The 19451-nt window shown below is 51.3% G+C and overlaps 5 protein-coding genes across 5 annotated transcripts; 2 read left to right on the forward strand and 3 right to left on the reverse strand.

Moving 5' to 3' along the window:
* Positions 1-246: 246 nt before the first annotated feature.
* SCP_1701350 (hypothetical protein) lies at positions 247-1504 on the reverse strand (the record flags this gene model as incomplete). Its single annotated transcript, XM_027764922.1, has 5 exons — positions 247-488; positions 558-717; positions 776-894; positions 960-1175; positions 1237-1504. The coding sequence occupies 5 exons, from the start codon at positions 1502-1504 to the stop codon at positions 247-249; spliced, it is 1005 nt and encodes a 334-aa protein (XP_027620723.1).
* A 3206-nt stretch (positions 1505-4710) lies between these two features.
* SCP_1701360 (hypothetical protein) lies at positions 4711-9629 on the reverse strand (the record flags this gene model as incomplete). Its single annotated transcript, XM_027764923.1, has 12 exons — positions 4711-5226; positions 5297-6005; positions 6060-6629; positions 6686-6922; positions 6972-7311; positions 7365-7386; positions 7440-8214; positions 8263-8280; positions 8334-8473; positions 8525-8770; positions 8821-9216; positions 9270-9629. 12 exons carry the CDS (start codon positions 9627-9629, stop codon positions 4711-4713), a joined length of 4329 nt encoding a protein of 1442 aa, XP_027620724.1.
* Positions 9630-12292: 2663 nt separating this feature from the next.
* Positions 12293-14405, forward strand: SCP_1701370 (Lactose permease; the record flags this gene model as incomplete). Its single annotated transcript, XM_027764924.1, has 11 exons — positions 12293-12381; positions 12439-12471; positions 12530-12656; positions 12708-12859; positions 12916-12947; positions 13001-13100; positions 13157-13422; positions 13478-13661; positions 13718-13930; positions 13981-14143; positions 14202-14405. 11 exons carry the CDS (start codon positions 12293-12295, stop codon positions 14403-14405), a joined length of 1563 nt encoding a protein of 520 aa, XP_027620725.1.
* A 561-nt stretch (positions 14406-14966) lies between these two features.
* SCP_1701380 (hypothetical protein) lies at positions 14967-15690 on the reverse strand (the record flags this gene model as incomplete). Its single annotated transcript, XM_027764925.1, has 2 exons — positions 14967-15497; positions 15556-15690. 2 exons carry the CDS (start codon positions 15688-15690, stop codon positions 14967-14969), a joined length of 666 nt encoding a protein of 221 aa, XP_027620726.1.
* Positions 15691-16005: 315 nt separating this feature from the next.
* Positions 16006-19159, forward strand: SCP_1701390 (Uncharacterized glycosyl hydrolase; the record flags this gene model as incomplete). The annotated part of the gene is made up of 13 exons (XM_027764926.1): positions 16006-16122; positions 16178-16353; positions 16514-16641; positions 16692-17019; positions 17074-17236; positions 17285-17372; positions 17428-17690; positions 17756-17866; positions 17920-17981; positions 18033-18102; positions 18157-18308; positions 18364-18459; positions 18517-19159. 13 exons carry the CDS (start codon positions 16006-16008, stop codon positions 19157-19159), a joined length of 2397 nt encoding a protein of 798 aa, XP_027620727.1.
* Between the last annotated feature and the right edge of the window lie 292 nt (positions 19160-19451).

Consider the following 19451-nt stretch of genomic DNA (forward strand, 5'->3'; position numbering starts at 1 on the left):
AACCTAACAGTACTGTTGTATAACTTCATAGGTACAAGACTCCCTGCAGCGGCTCAGGAGATAAAGACATCGGCAGCTAGGAGGTCGTATCTATGCGAGACGCGCACGCGAACAATAAAGAAACTAACGAGAACACACGCGATATAGAGCGAGATAGCGAGATGAACTTGCGGAGGAAAGCAAGAGGCACAACGAGGAAACGACTCAGCACGCACCAAAGGAGCGCCAATATCAACTTCGTCTCTGTCAACATCTTCCCACCAATTTATCCCTGATCTCCGGCACGCCCTCCAACCACGGGTGCTTCAACAGCTCAGAAGCAGACGCACGATCATTCTTGTCCAGCACCAAGCACCTCTCAATGAATGAGATAGCGAGATCCAGCTCGGTGTCCCCTTCGTCCGTCACGATGAACACCTGGTGCTGCAATAGGCGCTCTCTAACACTAGCAGGACGCAATATGTTCGATGGAATGTGGCGCAACGTGCCTGTGTCAATCGCAACGTACGGAACTGTGAACAATGCGGTGGGGTACAGAATTGGGGCGAGGTACCTACCATCGTTATTTGCAACGTTCTGAGCTCCCTCGCACATGTGTTGAGGAACCCGGTCGAGATTGTGGATCTCGAGGTATTTGGCAAGCATGTATTCGTCGTCTGGCCACTGTAGATCAACTGGGATGGAGAAGAGCTTCCTGCTTACCAGGGTTTCAAAAGTCTGTTTGCCATGAATTTGGGATGAGCGTCCTATACACCCTGAGGGAGTTCAAACATACCACGCATCCGAATGACCAGATATCGACCTTGGCATCCCAAGGCAGTCCCAAGATGATCTCAGGCGCTCGCAGCTGCAGTGGTTGCATGCGATTTGTTCGTTTCTGATGCAAGAACTGAGCTGTATGACGGAAAATGCGAACGAGTGAGCGATGGAAACCGAAAACGATGTGGCGGCGTACGCACCAGACCCAAAGTCCGAAAGTTGAAAAGTATACTGCGGGACATGAAGCGTCAAATATCCTGGGACAGGTAGCGGTTGGGACACAATAGTCTCCACATCGACACCGTCGATACGGCGGACCGGGTACTTCTTTGGAGGGCGAGACTCCAGATGAATGTTGATGAGTTCGTCCCTGAGCGACTGCTCAAACGACAGGAGAATGTTGTTTGGTTTGATATCTACATTTGTAGAATAACGCGGATGAGAGACTCTGCGATAAGAGACAATGTCCGTGCTCACCAGTGTGGACAACGCGACATTCGTCATGTAAATACTGAAGAGCCAAGCAGAGTTGCCAAACGAAGAGCTTGGCCAGCTTGCCCGCGAATCCTTTCTCGGCGACCACCATGTCTTGAATCTCCTCCAGGCTAAGACCAGCCACTTCGGTCAAGAGACACTGATATCTGACTGAGTGGCGAGTGATAATGAATTCGCCAATTAACTGGATACAATGTTCTGCACCGGGCGAAGAAGTGGGCTGGGAGATGCCGTAAAATACGAGGCTCATCGAGAATGGGATGTCCAGGGATTTTCACTTGTCCATACACGAAACGAGTTGCGTAGTCGGTGAGAATCTTCAACGCTAGTACGCGACCCTTCCTGTCAAATACCACAACTGCGCATCAGAACACATGTAGGATTGACAGCACAGGCAAAGCGGAGTATCGACATACTCGCGATCTTTGACCATCCATACTGTGGCGTAACCCCCCCAGCCCAACTTGCGGAGAATTTGGAATCGACCGTTGGGCCCGAGAACATCGCCAATGTTGACAGGTGCATAGCCATAACCGTCCTCAACTTTAAGCGTCACGGGTTCCTCATCGAAGAAATCCTCTTCACATACCACGTCGTTCGACGAGTCTGGCTCTCAGGGCTGCGAAGACACGGGTAAAGCTGTCGAAATTCAAGTCGATAGGGAGGGAACAACTCAGTCTTTCGGCTGTATTTTGAGGACGACGATACATAGGTTCCGAATCGAGCCGCGTCATTAACCGCGACAGTCACGGGTCACATGATCGTGACACGACCTCGTCTTCCTAGCACCGCAGACTCGGAGGGTAATATCTTCTAGAGCCTCAGTCTATAGGCTATGCTCGTTTTGTTTGTGACTCTCACCTTGCTTGAGAAATTAATGCAGACACTGAGAGGTATGTGGCGCTCTTAGGACCGTCGACTGGCGTTTTATTAGCCTATCTCATGTACATGATGGGTATTCAGCCCTCATAGTTTTCCATGCTGGACACAAAAATTAAGGAACGCGTGGCACATTTAAATCAGTGTCCCAGGAAATGCTTGACGTAATGAGGAACCCTGATAGTTCCCTGGCAATCGGACAAGTCCTTCGTGTGCTCTGTCGGGTATAACAGACTTGGGGAGAAGACGGTTACCTGTCAGGCGGTTCCCCTGGACGTCGATGCTTATGAGCACAGGAGGACGGGAAAGATAAGGTTCGACTGTGTGGCTATCGCCGCTCGTCCCGTGTAGCTGCTTAATTGTCCACCTTCCACAAAACATTTTAGCGGGTGACTCAAAGGTACCTTCGCTTTCAACGTGCCTACCAAGACGCTCCCAGTCCCATCCTCATTCTAGATCATCTCGGCACTATTGGCCTGCCTTTGATTAGGCGTGAAGCAGAGGTGCGATTATGCCTCATGCTGAACAAACACCGGTAGGGGAGGGTGAGCGCACTGTTATCGACAAGACCGTGCGTGACACATCAAAATGGATGCCGAACAGGTACGGTGACGCCAACTTCCCTTCTCGCAGTACACTGGGCATGCACAGGTCCGGTTTAAGGCCACTGTAGTCTTCTTACCCCCAAAATGTGTGCACAACTCAAAATTTCTGCAAGCAAACTGCGTTGGGAGCTCTACAAACTGCTCCCCTTCGAGACCGATTCTCGGTGCGTCTATTCTGTTATTACCGACGCTAGCTTATCAGTATATGTGCATTGCAGCTTCCTGCCTCATGTCGAATGTGTAGCACTGACCACCATTTGTGCGAGGTGCTGATTTTATTCCCAGCGCTGAGGAAGTCAATGGGATTCCGGCATCCGATGATCGTTGTCGTGCTGCCCTAAGTTCACTGGTGGTGACGCCCACGTCTCTCATGGCAGTCTGCAGTATACGACACCAGTGCAAAGAGTCTAATGCGGACGACGGTACTCGCCTGGTACATGGAGGTGACGTACGGAGTAAGGTTATCGGAGTGATCACGAACAAGTGCCGCGTCTCAGCCTCCTCCGTGCTACAATGTTGCTTCGTCCGGCGCTGTCTGCTCACATGTCTGTCATCGATCCTGCTGTCATGGGAGCACGCTTCGGGTGAGAAATCCCTGGATGATGTATTATTCTGACGCACAAATACTCCCTACGCGGATCTCCGAGGTGGCGCGCTGAAGGGCAGAGACACCTTCGCACCTCAACAATCTGGCCTTTCTCCTTAGCCCGGTGAGCGTTGTGTCACGCCAGAGGTTGCACAGACAATCGCGGGTCGGCTGGGCCGGAGCCCAAGCCGGTACGATTGCATCGACCACTTGGTCAACCTGGACGAAGCACCCATTTGAGGTTGACAATAGTGCACAAATTTTCCCTGCTGATTTGGCTGTCATGCTCCTGTCTATTGACTGCGGGGAGCATCGGTATGAGGGTTATTTGGGGAACGTGAGATCCATCATCTCTCTCATATTTACTTCGATGATTAATGTTCTAGTTCGCTTGAATGTTAGGAATTTCTACTTCTCGGTTACTCCATGCTCTCTAATGTTCGTCGCATCATCCTTGTAATCTAGCCTACCTGGACCAATAATAATGACACTCTACAGCGGAGACATCACCGACGCGACATCGCCCGCCGGACAGATTCACGCCAGCCTTCACGCGAAGAAAATCAGATTGGGTAAACTGATAGATCTGCGTACCTTCAGTGAGTACGTTTCATCACAGTAATGTCAGCTTCCTTTACCTCTCCTTAGTTGCACGAGATCTGAACCATATTGCTCTGAATGACGCAGGAATGCTTCGGGCGTCTACACAGAGCTCTGGAAATCAAAAGCGGACACAGACGTAGATGATTCCTCAACTACTCACCGAAGATCCAGCAATAATGATCCTCCTCGCCATCTGCACTTCGGCTCGAGCACCCGACGATCCAGCTTGGCGCTGCGACAACACTCACGTCTACGTCCACGCCCACATTCGTAACAGAAACAACGCACGATCATCAACTATTCTCCGCCGTCCCAAACGTCCCTACCTTTATCCACACTCGTGTCCTTCCATTCTGCGCTTTGTCTGGCTGGTCGAATCTTCCGCCACGCGGTATGCGCGCATGCTGCGTGAAGGCGATGTGATACGTTTGACAAACCCCCATGCTGCATGCGCGTAGCGCTTTTGAAGGCCGCGAGTGGAGAGGTGCCACCTCGAGGCGGTACCCGACCGCGGGCGGACGTTGACGTTGAGACGGCAACTGTAATAACAGCCGGAAACAGCGTCGTAATTGCTCATTGGGCTGCGGCGTATTAAAAAAAAACTTATACCATAACATATGTACACTCCCGCTCAGTATCTGCTACAGCCAAAGCAAGCCACAGGATCACAATGAACCCAAGGTCGTAAGATATCAGCGCCAAACCAAGAAACACAAGATTACTCTCGTACAACTCCAAGATAGGTGACGAATAACATAAACACACATTGCGGATGGGTATTGTCTATGTGAGATCGATGACATCCTTCGGGTCATAGTTAGTTTTCTTTCTCTTCCTTGGCGGCTCTCCGTCGGCCCTCGCAGGGACCGCTGTCGATATCGAGGGTGCAGCAGCCGGTGGTGCAGCAATAGTACCTGGCGGGGGAGCGTTGCTCGTGTAGACCGCCTGGAAGCGCACTGGTTGACCTGACATCCCCGGTACTAGTGTTTGAGACGCAGTCGGGATCGCCGGCGGCAGTGCGGCCATATATGTCACCGGCATCACCGGCAAGGTTCTTTGTGCATTCTGAGCCAGTAACGAGGCAGCTGGGAGAGCGGGTTTGGGTATGCTACTGCTGCTGGACTGTGCTGTAGCAGCGCCAGATTTCGCCTTCAGGAGGTCGATGATCTTATCGTAGTCCTCTGTGAGGATCGCTCTGAGCTGCGTCATGTCGTTGCTGATATCCTTCAGCAGGGTCAGGCCTTTCTTCTGGTCTGAAATCCAACGGACGGGCTCGTAGATTACATCCTTCTTGGAGACCTGCAAAGCAGATCATGAGTAAACCGGCCTGTTCGACCAGACGACGTCGCGACGAGAAACGGAAACACACCGTTAAGCCTTGCGGCGACGTCCGGACGGTATCCCAGGTGGCGATCGACCATGCATATCTCTGCAGGAAGTTCTCCACGTGCTTGCGCCTCGGCGCACCGATGCGCTGCCATGTCTGGCTTTTCTCTGGCTGCGACGTTAAGAAGGCGCGAACCGGAGCGCACTCTCCACAATTGCAAGTCCACTTCTGCAACTCCTTGAGTTTCGCCGAGGCGTCTGCTGGTCGCGGGCCAAGGACCTTTTCGGTATATGCGAGCATGATTCCGCGGAACGCAGAAGAGAAAGGAACGGTGCTCAGGGAGGTTTTGTATTTGGCAGCCAGCTTGCGCAGAGCCGGTACGAGTGGTACCAGATTGCTGGTGACGTAGTTGCTTTTCAGCACAGTCGGGCTTAGGAGGCGGTCGAGAATGGTGCTGGAGGCTTCTGGTACGCCGATGGCAATGCAACATTCGAGAGCAGCGATTACTTGTGAGACATCTGCAACTCCGGTTGCGTAGTTTAACGTTACCCAATTGTAATTTGGGGCAGGGGCTTGAACTGGTAAGTCGACCTTTAAGGCGTAGCGCTTCACCAACTTGACGATGACAGCCTGAAGCTCTTGACGTTGCTGGTCCGTGAAGGAAAATTGCTCTCTTTTGGCGTGAAGCTCTTCGAAGAAATCACGGAGCGCAGAGGCTTCCAGGGGCAACGCCTCCATCTTCGGGACAACGCTGTTATATCCTGTGCATTAGACAATGTTCATAGGCAAATTCACTAAGACTTACAAGGATACAACGAGCTGAGGTTGACCGCAGAGAATGAGAGCCTGAATGACTGAAGATATATCTGCACGGGCCACGATTCTTGGGTTCGCGCGGGCGGAATCCAAGTAAACTCCTATTGCTACTTTGCTCAGTTTCTCTAGTCCAGGTATAGGACGGCTGGGAGAGCGAGACTTCACGTAGGCACTCAGACCTGTCAAGAGCGGAAGCCAGATCTCTTTGACGCGCTGCTGAGCAACTTGGGGTGTCACGCCAGATGTATCTGTGAGCTTGTTAAAGACTACCTCCGCCAGATCATCGTTCTGCGTGGCGAGGCATGAGATAACATAGACCCGAGCGAGTTCTAAATGTGTTTTGGAATTCGAAGGGTCGACGGGTTGTCCCCAGGAGTACGACGGGGTCGATGCTGTCTTCGGAGGATAGAGATTGAGCTTGGATATAGCTGTGGATAGGAGGTCCTTGACAATGCGACTGCGTACATCCGTTTCTATGGCTTGGCCCTCCTTATGCAGGAACACAGCAAACTCGCGAATGAATTGAAGATCGGCTACCCCCTTGATCTGGGGCGTGATGCTAGAAGTAGTTCAATAATCAAGGAATATAATCAATTAGCAGAAATGAATACTCGCTTGTTTTCCAGATATGCAGTACCACCGAACTTATCCGCCAAAGATAGAAGAAGCCTCTTTTCATACTTTTCAGGCTTCTTGAGTGACTGGGCAGCTTTAGTGTATTGCTCCGTGATCCAGCTCTTGATGTGTGCAACAAACTCAGCGGAATGCTGCTGAGCCACCCACTTCTCGAACCTTTCCAAAAAGCCGAACCTCGCAATGTTACTCGGGTCCCTCTCTAAAGCACTCCCCAAGCTATAACTGGATATTAGGATGGGGCCCCATGCCGGGCAAGGTTACTCACATGGACTTGATTTCATCCAAGCCGAACGTCAAAACCGCGTGAAAAACGTTTTCGTCCCCCAGAGCCGAGATACTGCTTTCAGCGTCACATGCTTTTACGGCACGAACCCAGATAGACACGTCTCTCCAGACAACTGCAGCATGGCAGACACTCTCCGTGACGGCTCCCTTGTCCATAGTTGCATTGCGAAGTACGTAGTCGGTTAACTCAGTCTCTTCGCGTGTGGGCTTGCGTGAATCTGTCCCGTGGAGGATGTCGCATGCGTCAGTGAGGTCACCATCGTAGAGAATGTCGTTATTGGCCCAGTGCGGCCAGATTACGAGGACGGTACGGCGGTACCCTGAAAACCGCGTCAGAGAGCACTCGGCCGAAATTGAGAAACGGGAAACTTACAACGCTCGAGTGAACCAGCACCCTGGAACACTGATTGTCAGACTGAGTATAGGGGATATAACGATGAGAGCTCACGTTGCCTAGATAACCCTCGTACTCTTGGTCATCATAGTCACCAGCCTGGAGTATATCGGCTAGATTGGCGGGGATGGTTTCTGCGCCGTCGTCACAGTCAAGCTCGTCCCTGATGGGTGCTCCGTCCAGGTTGACGAAGTGGTCGATGCTGAGAGCTGTGTCCTCCACTTCTGCCATTCCCACGTCGTCCACGTCGTCCTCGTCATCCTCGTCATCATCATCGTAGCCCCCAAACCAGCTTCGGCGGCGCCCATAGCTGCCGCGCCCGTAATCTTCTGCATAGCCTGTGACGTGGCACACAACGCTCGCGAGGCCAACGTGGAACCCCAGCTGTTGAGCAAGGTTATTGAGGAGCGAAACTTTGTGAGCATCCGCGCCCTTCAGCGCGCTACCTCGGAGATTCGCCTGTGAGTATTTGTGGGTCAAAAGGTACAGCAGCTTCGCCGGCGCCTTCTGGCCTCTATCCTGCTTCCATGACAGGAGGACGTGCCGGAGCGGCTCGACAACAGACATTTGAGTAGACAGTGCAGGGCGCAACCCCGTTGTGGTATGTATGAGGTTGAACGATAGCGCGAGCCGGTACCCGCTAGTGATAGGCTTAATCTCGTGCATCACGTCCGTGTACCAGGCGAGCACTGTCGTCTGCATCAGGCTCTTCACACTGGTGTTGTACACCGCAGAAAGGCTTCCATGAGAGACGTGCGCGTCACCACCGGTGAACTTAGAAGGGAGCACGATAACGATCGTCGCAAACATGCCGTTGGCTTTCTCTGTACTGTAGTGAAGTCAGTATCTCGCACATATAATAGTGCATGCTACACACTCGACATGAGGCAAGAAACTAAAATGTGAAGATCAATACGCTGGGAGGAGACGATGACAGAAAGGACGCACTGAGAATCGGTCTCATACAGGAGCAGTTTGTAAAGCTCGCATCGCGGTTTGCTAGCAGCAATGTTGACACCCAGCTCCGCACACACTTCTTGAACGACCCTATCCAAAAAGAGGTTCCATGCAGGGCTGTCGAACCGGACCTGGGCATTCTCAGCGCATCTTCGCAACAGCGCGTGGCGGCGTCATCTTACCTGCTTAGCATCCATCTCCCAGGTGTCTCGGACAGTTTTGTCGATGACAGTGCGCTCGCCCTTTCCAAACGGAGCTTGTTCAGCTTGCGACTTGATCGCCTCCGCTTCGCGTACGCTCAGGGGCAGACCAACAGTTCCGAGATGATCAAGATTCAGGATTGGATTGGGAGCATCTGGGTACGTGCGGTTGAATGCAAAGGTGCCTTTGAATGCGAGATCTCCTGCTAAGATATCGCGGAAGTCTTCCTAGTGGACAGTCAAATGGATGGAAGAGGTGAGTTACGGCAGCCACGCACTCGAATGTCCTGCGATGGGTTTTCGACGGGAGGCCCCTCTTCCTCTTCCTCTTCAACTTCATCATCTTCGTCCTCATCATCTTCATCTTCTTCGCTGTCCTCTTCCTGCGCTTCGACGTCCGTTGGGACGGCCCGAGAGAGCACCGTCTTTCCCCCAAATTCGCTGTATGGAACGAATGTCCCACCTTGAGTTTCGATGACCCCTGTTTCTGAGCTTCCTTTCAATGGGAAATGTTCGGGTTCTTCATCGTCAGGCATTTCCGGGGGTGCCGATGCTGAGCTCCTGACAGTCTTGCCTCCAAGCTGTCCTGGAAAAGGTGCTACTATCTCTTCCTGAGCAACCGGAGGCGCACCATGGACATCTTTTCTGATATTGCCTGGTAGCTTGAATGCATCCTGCTATGTTGACCATTTCGTTAGGAGGAGGAGGCGGAGAATTAACAACGTACTCCCTGCGATTGATTCTCAGCCGAGGGTTCCAAATCCTCATCACTATCTCTCTCATCACCATGACCTCTCTCTACGTCCAAAGAAGCTGCCTGAGGTATGATTGTCTTTCCTCCCAAACGGTTGTGAGGGGTAGAAGTCCCGCTATTAGGCTCTCGCAGTACAGCTTTTGGAACATCTTCCGGCTTGATGCATTCCATGAAGAGTGGATTAGATGGAGGTGTGGATAGTTTCAGAGCCTCTTCATGATTGAAGTCCGAGAATCTTGCTTCATTTTCTTGCTCCACGTCTTGCTTCAAGGTCACATGCGCACCGGGTGAATCTGCAGGCACCGGTTCTTCCTTAACTTTTATGTCCAACATTTAATGATATGGATACTAATGATGATTACAATGAGGTCTGTTAGTAGGAAGATGTCAGTGTATGGTCTTGATGCAACATTTTGTTTCGGGACGCATACCTTTCAGGACCTGTATTATATCAACAAGGCCACAACTCCGAGATTATCGAAACAAAAGGTGCGTTGATGTCGCCTATGGTTCGCAGCTGTAACCAATTGTGCTCATCTGCTGGAGAGACGAGTGGGCAAGAGGGAGGCTTTCGAGAAAGAGGAGCCTAAGTCACAGATCACATGACCTGTGACTTTCGCGGACAGTCGCAAAGGAGTTCCCCATAATGACAGAAGAACTGCCTTGCGACGCAGGTGGCGTCAGGACGCTGCTACTATTGCTCAGTCCCGCCATATGCATATGCCAGTGTTCGGCTCTCCGGGGGCGCTGCAAGGCGCACTACAGGCATAATGCAGTGCAGAGGCACGGAATTCAAGTTATACCACTCTTTATCCACCCGCAAAGGCCTGAGTTTCCCGATATGAGGGATAATCGTGGACCAATGACTGCTTTGGCCCCGACATGTCGGGGAATATTATATTTACTTCTAGGCGGGAACCGCGCATGGCACACTTAGTCGACGCGACGCGTGCGTGCTTAGAGCACTAGCCCGTGCCATAAGTACGTACTATTCTGTGCTGCGGCCGCTCTGAGTACGTGTTCCTACTAGTACGCATCTCCCGGTGGATGTGACTTTTTGCCGTTTCCATGTGCACCCATAATCCACCTGACAGCTTTCGATCCTGAATACTCATCAATCTTTTCTACCCAATGGTCATTAGTAGAACTGGATGTATCACTGTCCGGTTCTGACTTGTGTATTTGATGTATCAAATCCTCACATACACCTGGCGCGATGGCCATCCATACTCACATCAAATCCCGGTGACACAGATTTGTGAAATCTTGACACGGAGGAAGCTATTCGCAGTTCCAATTGATCTACAGTGGCCAGAAGTCGAGGATGTACTTGCTAAACATCTTGAGATTCAGTCTCGGCCGGGTCCCTGAATATATGCGCGCGGGAGCTGGGAAGGTGATCAATGAGGATGGTGCGTACCTCGTTCCCCCACCATTGACCACCCTGTATGACACTTGATCAAGGTACACTGCTCCATATTCCACTGAGCTCGCTACATTCCACCAGTATCAGAGAGTGCTTATTACAGCACCAGGTCTAGATTGTAACCAACGAAATGGACACAGTGTTGGACCTTGCTATTTCATTCATTGAGAAGTGCCTGGTGCTGGACCGGCCTTCTGCCTCTGAACTGTTGCAGCACCTGTGGCTTGAAGGCATACAGGAGCTCAGGGATCAATTTTTGGGAAGGGATCAGAGCGATCGGGATTGATGTTGGTGACCGTGGCACTGTTATCGTTGCTGAGTACGTTCATTTCCTCCGCACGCTCCCTGTCGCTGTATGTCATGTATTTTATAGTTGATCTCTCCATTCAACAAGTATGGGACCAGAGCTCACCACTCACTGCTCATGATGTGCCCCCCAGACGCCCTGCTAACGTTAGGACGTTCCTCTTTGAGAATCAAGCTCTTGGACGTCCGTGGTAATCGATATCGGCCGGTAATCTGAGAGCAAGAAATCCAACTTGGGTCTGTCACAAATCACAAGAAGTGTGACTGACGCGCAATGCGTTCAGCGCGGCTAATAGTCACGGTAATCGCGACTTCACAACATGTTATCTGCTCCCCTGTTTTTGTATATCTGGGACAAACCTATATACCAAACGCTCCGGTTAATTCAATCACAAATACAAGCTGTGGATCCTGGGAAAAGTGGAAGAGATGCTCTCCCGACAGTCAGAGTCCGAGTCTCCAGAAATTGTCTCTGTTAATATGTCTTTAATCCGCTCGTTAGAAGGCCAGTCCGATCTTCGCTTGACATGAAAGGACATGAACGTATGCAGCGTGCGTACAATGCTCAGGTGAGCGTTGTTTCCGATCTGAGAAGTTGCTGTCGCAGGATCCCATGCTGAAAGAACTCTGCCAAGACTCGGAGTGCGGGCCAGCACTTGACGGCCATGACCGCAGCCAAACCTATTGGACGACGTTATTGGTCACCGTACAGACCCCGCCGTTGTTCCGTTCAACCCATGCGGTCCGTCTAAAGCCGTCGAACCTACGCAGCCGAATCCAAGAATTATTGCACTATCCATTTGCGTGCATATCTCAAAAATATGCTTCCAAATGCACATTGCCATACCATTACTCCACAGTCGTTTCTATGCCTCACTCACGAAATGGACCCGTTGAAGTCAGCAACAGGCAGATGGCAAGACCAAAAAGGTGCGTGATACGAAGAATGGACACGATGCCTCGACGAAATGATGTGCTGGCGAGATCTGACAGCCAAGCTTTCTACAATATGCCCGTTGCAAGTCAATTGAAGTGGGTAATTCGGGGTATATGCGGGGTAATCACTGCGAACCAATCACGCGGAAGTGCAAAGTGTGCAGACGAATGGTCACCTGGGTAGACGGACGCTATCGTTCAGTTGCATCCAATGAAGCCTCGAGATATTGTTAAAGTTTGTCTCGGTGCTCGAGGTATAAATATTTCGTGCACCTCGGTGTGCTTGTCGAAGCAGTCTTGCGTCAGAGCGGTCCCCCGTTTGTTCGCAATGGCTGTTGGAGGCACTGCTGCAGTTGCTCAGAATGCAGGCTATGCTCATCTCGTCGATCCGAACAGGAAGTGGTACAACAATCGACGGTAGTCGTTCGACTTCTTCTCCCAAAAGCATAGTATCCTGACCACATTTGCATGTAGTCTCATCGCCCTCCATGCCTGGATCTTTCTCTTGTAAGTATTCTTCTCAACTCTGAGGGCGAGTCCATGCTGATGTAGCAATCGTCGAAAGCCTCCTTACGTCCTGCACAAATGGTTTCGACGGCAGCTTGATGAACAGCTTCCAGTCATTGGGGCAGTGGGAGACGTACTTCAATCACCCTTCGGGCGGCGGACTGGGTCTTCTGAACGCAATTCAGGTACGCGCTCCGCTGGAGACTCACATAATTATCCGTTACCTTCCGCGGTAGAATATCGGCTCACTTGCAGGCTATCCTTTCGCTCCGTACCTCTCGGACGGACTGGGCCGTCGGCCAACCATCTGGATCGGTGCAGTTATCATGCTGGTCGGGGTAGCAGTCCAATCTTCAGCCTATAACCTCGGCATGTTCATCGGGGCAAGGTAGGCCATGCGATGATGGATTCCCTAGTGTTTTTCTAGCTGATGACGCTGGGCAGATTCTGCGTCGGATTTGGTTTGACATTTGCAGGTGAGAGCCACTGAACGTTGACTTTTCCAAACTCTGGGCTAATCAACGCGTAGCAAATGCCTCGCCGATGCTAGTCACCGAGATTTCGTATCCACCATATCGGGCACCGCTTACTTCCGTCTATAACTCCCTGTGGCACTCCGGAAACGTTATGTAAGTACCAGTTCACAGTATTCCAGCGTCAACACTTAGCTTCTGGCCTTGCTCAGTGCTTCCTGGACGACGTTCGGAACGTCAGGTATCCGCACTACTTGGTCATGGCGGATCCCGTCCCTCATGCAAGGCCTGCCGTCGGTCCTGCAAGTCATATTGATCTTCTTCGCCCCGGAGAGCCCTCGTTGGCTTATCTCGAAAGGCAAGGACTCTGAGGGACTTCGCACTCTCGCATACTATCACGCCGATGGCGACGAACAAGATCCGCTAGTGCAGTACGAGTATCAGGAGATCAAGGCTGCTATTAATATTGACCGTCAAGGTGCGTTTCTTTCGCATTTTTATTCAGCGTGTCAGATTGAATTCGCGCGTTTTAGCATCCAAAAACATAGGGTGGAAATCCCTGGTTGCCACACGTGGTAATAGAAAGCGGATCATCATCATCATTGCGATTGCTTGGTTCTCGCAGTGGTCTGGGAATGGTCTCGTATCATACTACCTGAACAAGGTTTTCGACACTATCGGCATTACAAGCCAAGTGATCCAGTTACTAATAACTGGGTATACCTTTTTTATACATTTTTTGTTATTTCTCGCTAATGATTGGCATCTCGTAGTATTCTCGCAGTATGGAATCTCGTTCTGGCCGTCGGTATATCGTTCTTCGTGGACAGGCTGGGCCGCCGCTTTCTTTTTTTGGCCTCGGCGGGCGGATGTTTGGTCTTCTTCATCATGCAGACCGTATGCTCTGCGCAGTACGCCATGCACAAGACGGCTGCGTTTGGGCACGCATATATCGCATTCATCTTCCTGTATTCGTTCGCCTACGAGTACGTTGTCTCGTAAATCTCGGTGGTGTACCCTGACATTGCTGTTGTAGCCTTGCCTTCTCGCCTCTCATCGTCACGTACTCGGTTGAGATCCTGCCATACTCGCTGCGCGCGAAGGGCTTCAACGTCTTCAACATCGTCATCTCGCTCGCGCTCATCTTCAACCAGTACGTCAACCCGATCGCGCTCGAGAAACTTGCATGGAAGTACTATGTGAGTCCCTCCTCCCGTGCTTGAGAATATGGAGCTCGTATCTGACACGTTTGCGTAGCTCGTGTACTGCTGCTGGATCGCGTTCGAGGTCGTCTTCCTCTACTTCACCGTCGTGGAGACGAAGAACCGGACACTTGAGGAGACGGCGGCGCTGTTCGATGGCGAGGACGTCGTCCTGGAGGTCACTGAGATCGCGCAAATTGAGCAGATCGAGGTTCACGAGGACCATGGATACGACGAGAAGAGGCTGGAGAAGGCATAACGATCCCTGTCGTCGCTATCACAGGGCAGAGCACGATCCCAACCCGAGTTCCTTGGACATGTGGACGCCTTGAGACGGAGGTGCTGACGCCTCGGATGTTGTGGTCAGTGTTTTCTGTACGACCCCCGACGCTGGGATACGCGTAGTGACTGTCGCATCTGTATTTGTACCCTCGATGCTGTATATCGCCGATCATCTCTGGGTCACGGAAGGACATACATGACTGGGGTTATCTTTGTCTGAATGCTGTCGCAGAGGCAACAAATTACATAACACTACAACTCGACCTCAGATGCAAGCTTGGGTAAATGTTGTATCCTAAAGAGAAACAGAAATAGTGCAGGTAGAACATGTGTGAGACGAAGACTGTCAACGGAAAACACGCAGGAGCAAGACCAATAAAATATCGAGAGTGCAAGGAAAGCAGTAAGCCCGTGCAGACGGTAGAAGACCAAGTTGCGTCCTAGGATGCCACATCTCGTTGAACATCCTGAAAGAAGCCGTGAGCCTTGACAGTGGCTAAATTGAAATGGACACACTTACTGTATCATCCAGAATCTATCACTCTACGTCGAACCCAAGAGTGTACCAATACAAAGACGACAGTGGAAATTGGCCAGCATAGTCCTCGACACGATCCTCAGCAGCTTCAAAAAACTCCTGAGGAAGCCAGGTACAGATCGAGGTATGGACACGTTGATCGCAAGCAATGATAATTAGATCTTCAATGTCCTCCACGTCAGCATGTTGCTTCTCTTGCACCGACCACCTCTCAGCAGAACGGTGGTCGACCCAGCCTTGCAGTTTCAATAAGAGCAGCGGAAGAATAGGCATAACAGGGAAATTGTGGCGTGTCTCGAGAAACTCGGCAGGGACGAATGGAATGCCCAGATCCCCACCAGGAATAAGGATGTCGACTTTGCACATGCGCCGCTGCCCGTCAGGAGAGTAGGGAAGGATGTACCAGAGGACTTGGTAGGTCGCATTCGTATCCTTCGATGGAACGAGATAGAAGTTGACGTCTCCGTCGACCAGCATCTGTTTGAGATCCTCCGGATCAGACTCAGGGTCTAACACGACAAGATCAACATCCTGAGGGAAAAATTGGTTATGAGAAAGGTCCATTGAACAAAACGCGTCCGCAACTTACGTTGGGACATCTGCTAGTTCCGTACAAAGCACAAGCAGTACTGCCGAAAAGACAGCATCTGAGTTGGCGTTGTCCGAATATGTCTACTGCCTTGCGTGCAACGTCGCGAATCTCGTCGTAGGTTGGGGCAGACATGAGTAATGAAGTTGAAGATCTGTGGGATGGTAGTTTGAACTGATGCAGGAGGGGAACAAAGGTGAAATTTCTGTAAGCGCCCGAAGTGGGCAAAGAAACCTAACCTAAACACCGACTTCAAGCGGCAATTACAAGCTCTTAGAAACAGATATAGCGCTCCTGCCAAGCTCCCTCAGTCTTCAGCGAAGTTATCTCTGAAGTCTGGTTGCGACATTTGCAAATACCAGGCATACTTATACCCAGGAACAAAACGACCACTGGCAGCTCACTAACCAGTTTCTCGTGATTGCGCGGGACCATCGCTGTAACAACCAGATGATTTCTCGTAGTGCTTCTGAGGCATCATTCATTCTGGTAGGACCCGAACAAGCACAGGAGCAGGAGAAAGGTGCAAGTATCTCGTCTTCCCTTTCGACTGCGACAGTCGACACAGTGAGTACCACACACGTTTTTAGTAGAATCGGACATAATCGAACTTCATCTACAGCAAATCCCTCACCCTTCGCCGGCAGCTGGTCTTCCAGCAGTCAGCCGTTCATTTGCTCACGACTGGTCACGTAGAGGAACCGGGGGAAAGCTGTCACTGCATGGACGACACTTTGTGGACGCACACGGGAGAGTGTGCAACCTCCGAGGCGTGAATGTGTCAGGCAGCTGCAAAACGTAGGTGGCCATTCCACCTACACTTCTCAGTGAAATGCGCGACGCGAAGGCGAAGCTTGTGGTGGTGATAGACGCGTCAATTTACTTGATGGCTCTATTCTCATCATTTGCGGTGGTAGGCGTTCGGAAATTGAAACAGAGTTCTGATGTAAGGTCGAAGCCCAGCGAACCATGATCACGACTCTTTCCTAGCAAACCACGCTGAAGTCACATTCGTCGACCGTCCATTTCCTCTAGAGGAGGCGCCCGAGCATTTCGCTCGGTTGCGCAGATGGGGCTTGACACTCAGTACGTAGGCTCAACATATTTCTCCAGTTATATTACTCATCGTACTTCAGTCCGGTTTCTGGTAACATGGGAAGCCATAGAACACGCCGGACCTGGCGTTTATGATCTAGAATACCTGGAATATCTTCGAAGCTTGCTTTCGCTTCTGCCGCAGTTTGGAATTACCGCATTCGTTGCGATGCACCAAGACGTGTGGTCACGCTATTCTGGTGGATCTGGTGCTCCAGCGTGGACACTTGAAGCTGTCGGTTTTGACCTTCATGGATTAGAAGAGCCTGGAGCAGCGTGGCTGAAGGGAGTCAAGGGTGGAGGACATGTTGAAGAAGAAAGAGGCTTGTGGCCTTGTGGATACCAAAAGCTTGCCGCGGCCACGATGGCGTGAGTACTAGCCAAGTCCCTGTCGTTCCCTTGCTGAGCAGCATTCTCGTCTAGGACTTGTTTCTGGGCGGGCGATACATTCGCGCCGAAGCTCAAGGTCAAACACCCTCAAGGCGAGGAAGTGTCGATTCAGACTTTCCTTCAGTCAACATTTTTGGATATGTGGGCGATAGTCGTTAAGACGGTTGGCAATCTAGAGGGCGTCCTCGGCTTCGAGGTAACAGTATGAACTCTTCCCTGATGAATCGAACTGACCGCTCCCCAGATTATGAACGAACCCCATAGAGGCTATATAGAACTTCAATCTATGCATGAATTCGATTATAATACTGACTTGCATCTCGGCCACGTCCGTAAGTGGAGAAACTACGAAATGTGACTGCATACGTTAACCGTCAACGGACTTAGCGACGGCTATCCAGTCTTTCATGCTGGGTGCAGGATACCCTACAGAGGTTGGACACTGGACGCGTTCTTGGCCATTCCCCACCCGTCTCACCTCCCAGAAGGTGATTAACACTTCCAGGCAGAAAGCGTGGAGAGACGACGGACCGACCGAAGGTCGGTGCTTGTGGGAGATGCACGGAGTGTGGGGCTGGGACAAAAGCAAGAATACAAGCGTCGTGCTGCGGGAGAGCTATTTCAAGAAACACCCGATGACTGGGCAGAAGGTAGTAGATCCGTACACTGGATTCATCCGTTAGATGCTGACGTGTTGAGTTGCCCACTCTTCAAGGTCGAATGGTACACCGACTTCTATTATCCCCTTATCAATCGGTGGACGGATCGCGTGCGGAGTGTATCGAACGCAGAGAAGATGGTCTTTTTGGAACCTATACCCAACGAGGTCCGCCTTCGTCATATCATTGCTATTGTTCTCCTCGCTGATACTGCGTGCAGTTTTGTCCCTCCTCCTGGACTGTAGAACGGCGGCCATCAAACATGGTTTACGCGCCTCATTGGTACGTTGTATTATATGTCGAGTGTTGATGTTCCTCAGCCCTACCTGCTAGGTACGATCTAAACGCACTTTTTTCCAAGGCCTTTGGCGACTTCTCGGTGAACGTGCAGGGCCTTTCGAGGGTACGGCCGCTTCTTACCCTCGCACTTATATTGACTAAGGTACTTGTGCCACAGGGTATGTTCATCCTTAGAGCATTGTACTGGGGCCAGCAAGGCGCCCGAGACAACTTCTCTCTGCAGATTCAGAACATTGTGGAGGAAGGATATAAGTCTCTCGGAGAGACGCCAGTTGTTATCGGTGAATGTGGGCTTCCCATGGACATGAAGTGAGTGTCTCTCTTGCTTTCATAGATGTAAGCACTCATCCTCCGTAACAATCAGCAAGGGCGAAGCATTTCAGACTGATAACTGGTTCTGGCAGTCACGCATGATGGATGCCATGATCACCGCGCTGGAGCGCTCGCTAGTTGGTTTCACGTATGCACGCCGTTTCAAATTTGTAGGCGTACTTGTGTATTGATGTTTCACCTGTAGGCTGTGGAACTACAACCCAGACAACAGTGATCATACGGGCGACGATTGGAACGGCGAAAACTTCTCTTGGTTCAGTCGCCGTCGCGCGCTGAGCGGTGCTTGGTTGGACCTTGCACAAGTGTCGCCTACCCTGGACAATGGTGCGCGCATCTTGCGCTCGGTGGTGCGTCCATACCCAGCCAAGACCGCCGGGGTCCCACTACGGTTTGATTACGAGATCAATACTGGGCAGTTTACGTTTGAATGGGCCAATCCTCAGACATCTGGAAAGCAAGATACCGCGAATTCCGGAGGGCATGCGAGCGTGAGGAGGCCGCCTCTCACGGACTATCCGGCATTGACAAGCAAGGAGACGGAGATCTTCATGCCGTCGATACTGGCGCATAGCCGGAAGGTGGTCATCGCGGGGCTGCACCCGCAGGACAGTTACCATTACGATGAGTCCAGACAGACGCTTACCATCATCGCAGACGACGCGACCCCGGGCGTGGTGCACCACGTCACTGTCTCGCTGGATCCGCCGTTAAAAGCGGTGTTTGAGCTTAACAGCTTCTGGAGCGACTTTGGTGCTCATGTTACTGCGGCGATGGTGCTCATCTTTGCGTTCATTGTGTACTCTGTGCTGTCGTACTTGGGTTATTAGTAGATGTCATGTCGAAGTTCTAGCAGGAATCTCCAAGGACTTGTAATAATTTGGAGATGGTGATCTGTCCACATCGTATCTGGTCGGGAAGTGAAACATTCCTGATTATTGTGCAGATATGGACACATCTTAGACATTTCGTTGCGGAGACAACGATTCATGATGCTCATCATGTTAGAGTAAAGGCAACTCCGACCCAGAGATTCGGGTTCATACGACGAACAATTACAGTAAGTGCTTTAGCTTGTTCTCTCGTACATAACATATGCACGCTACTTACCTCAACACTGGA

This window comes from Sparassis crispa (assembly GCF_003851025.1).
Source record: "Sparassis crispa DNA, contig_000016F, whole genome shotgun sequence".
In the NCBI taxonomy this organism is placed as follows: domain Eukaryota; kingdom Fungi; phylum Basidiomycota; class Agaricomycetes; order Polyporales; family Sparassidaceae; genus Sparassis; species Sparassis crispa.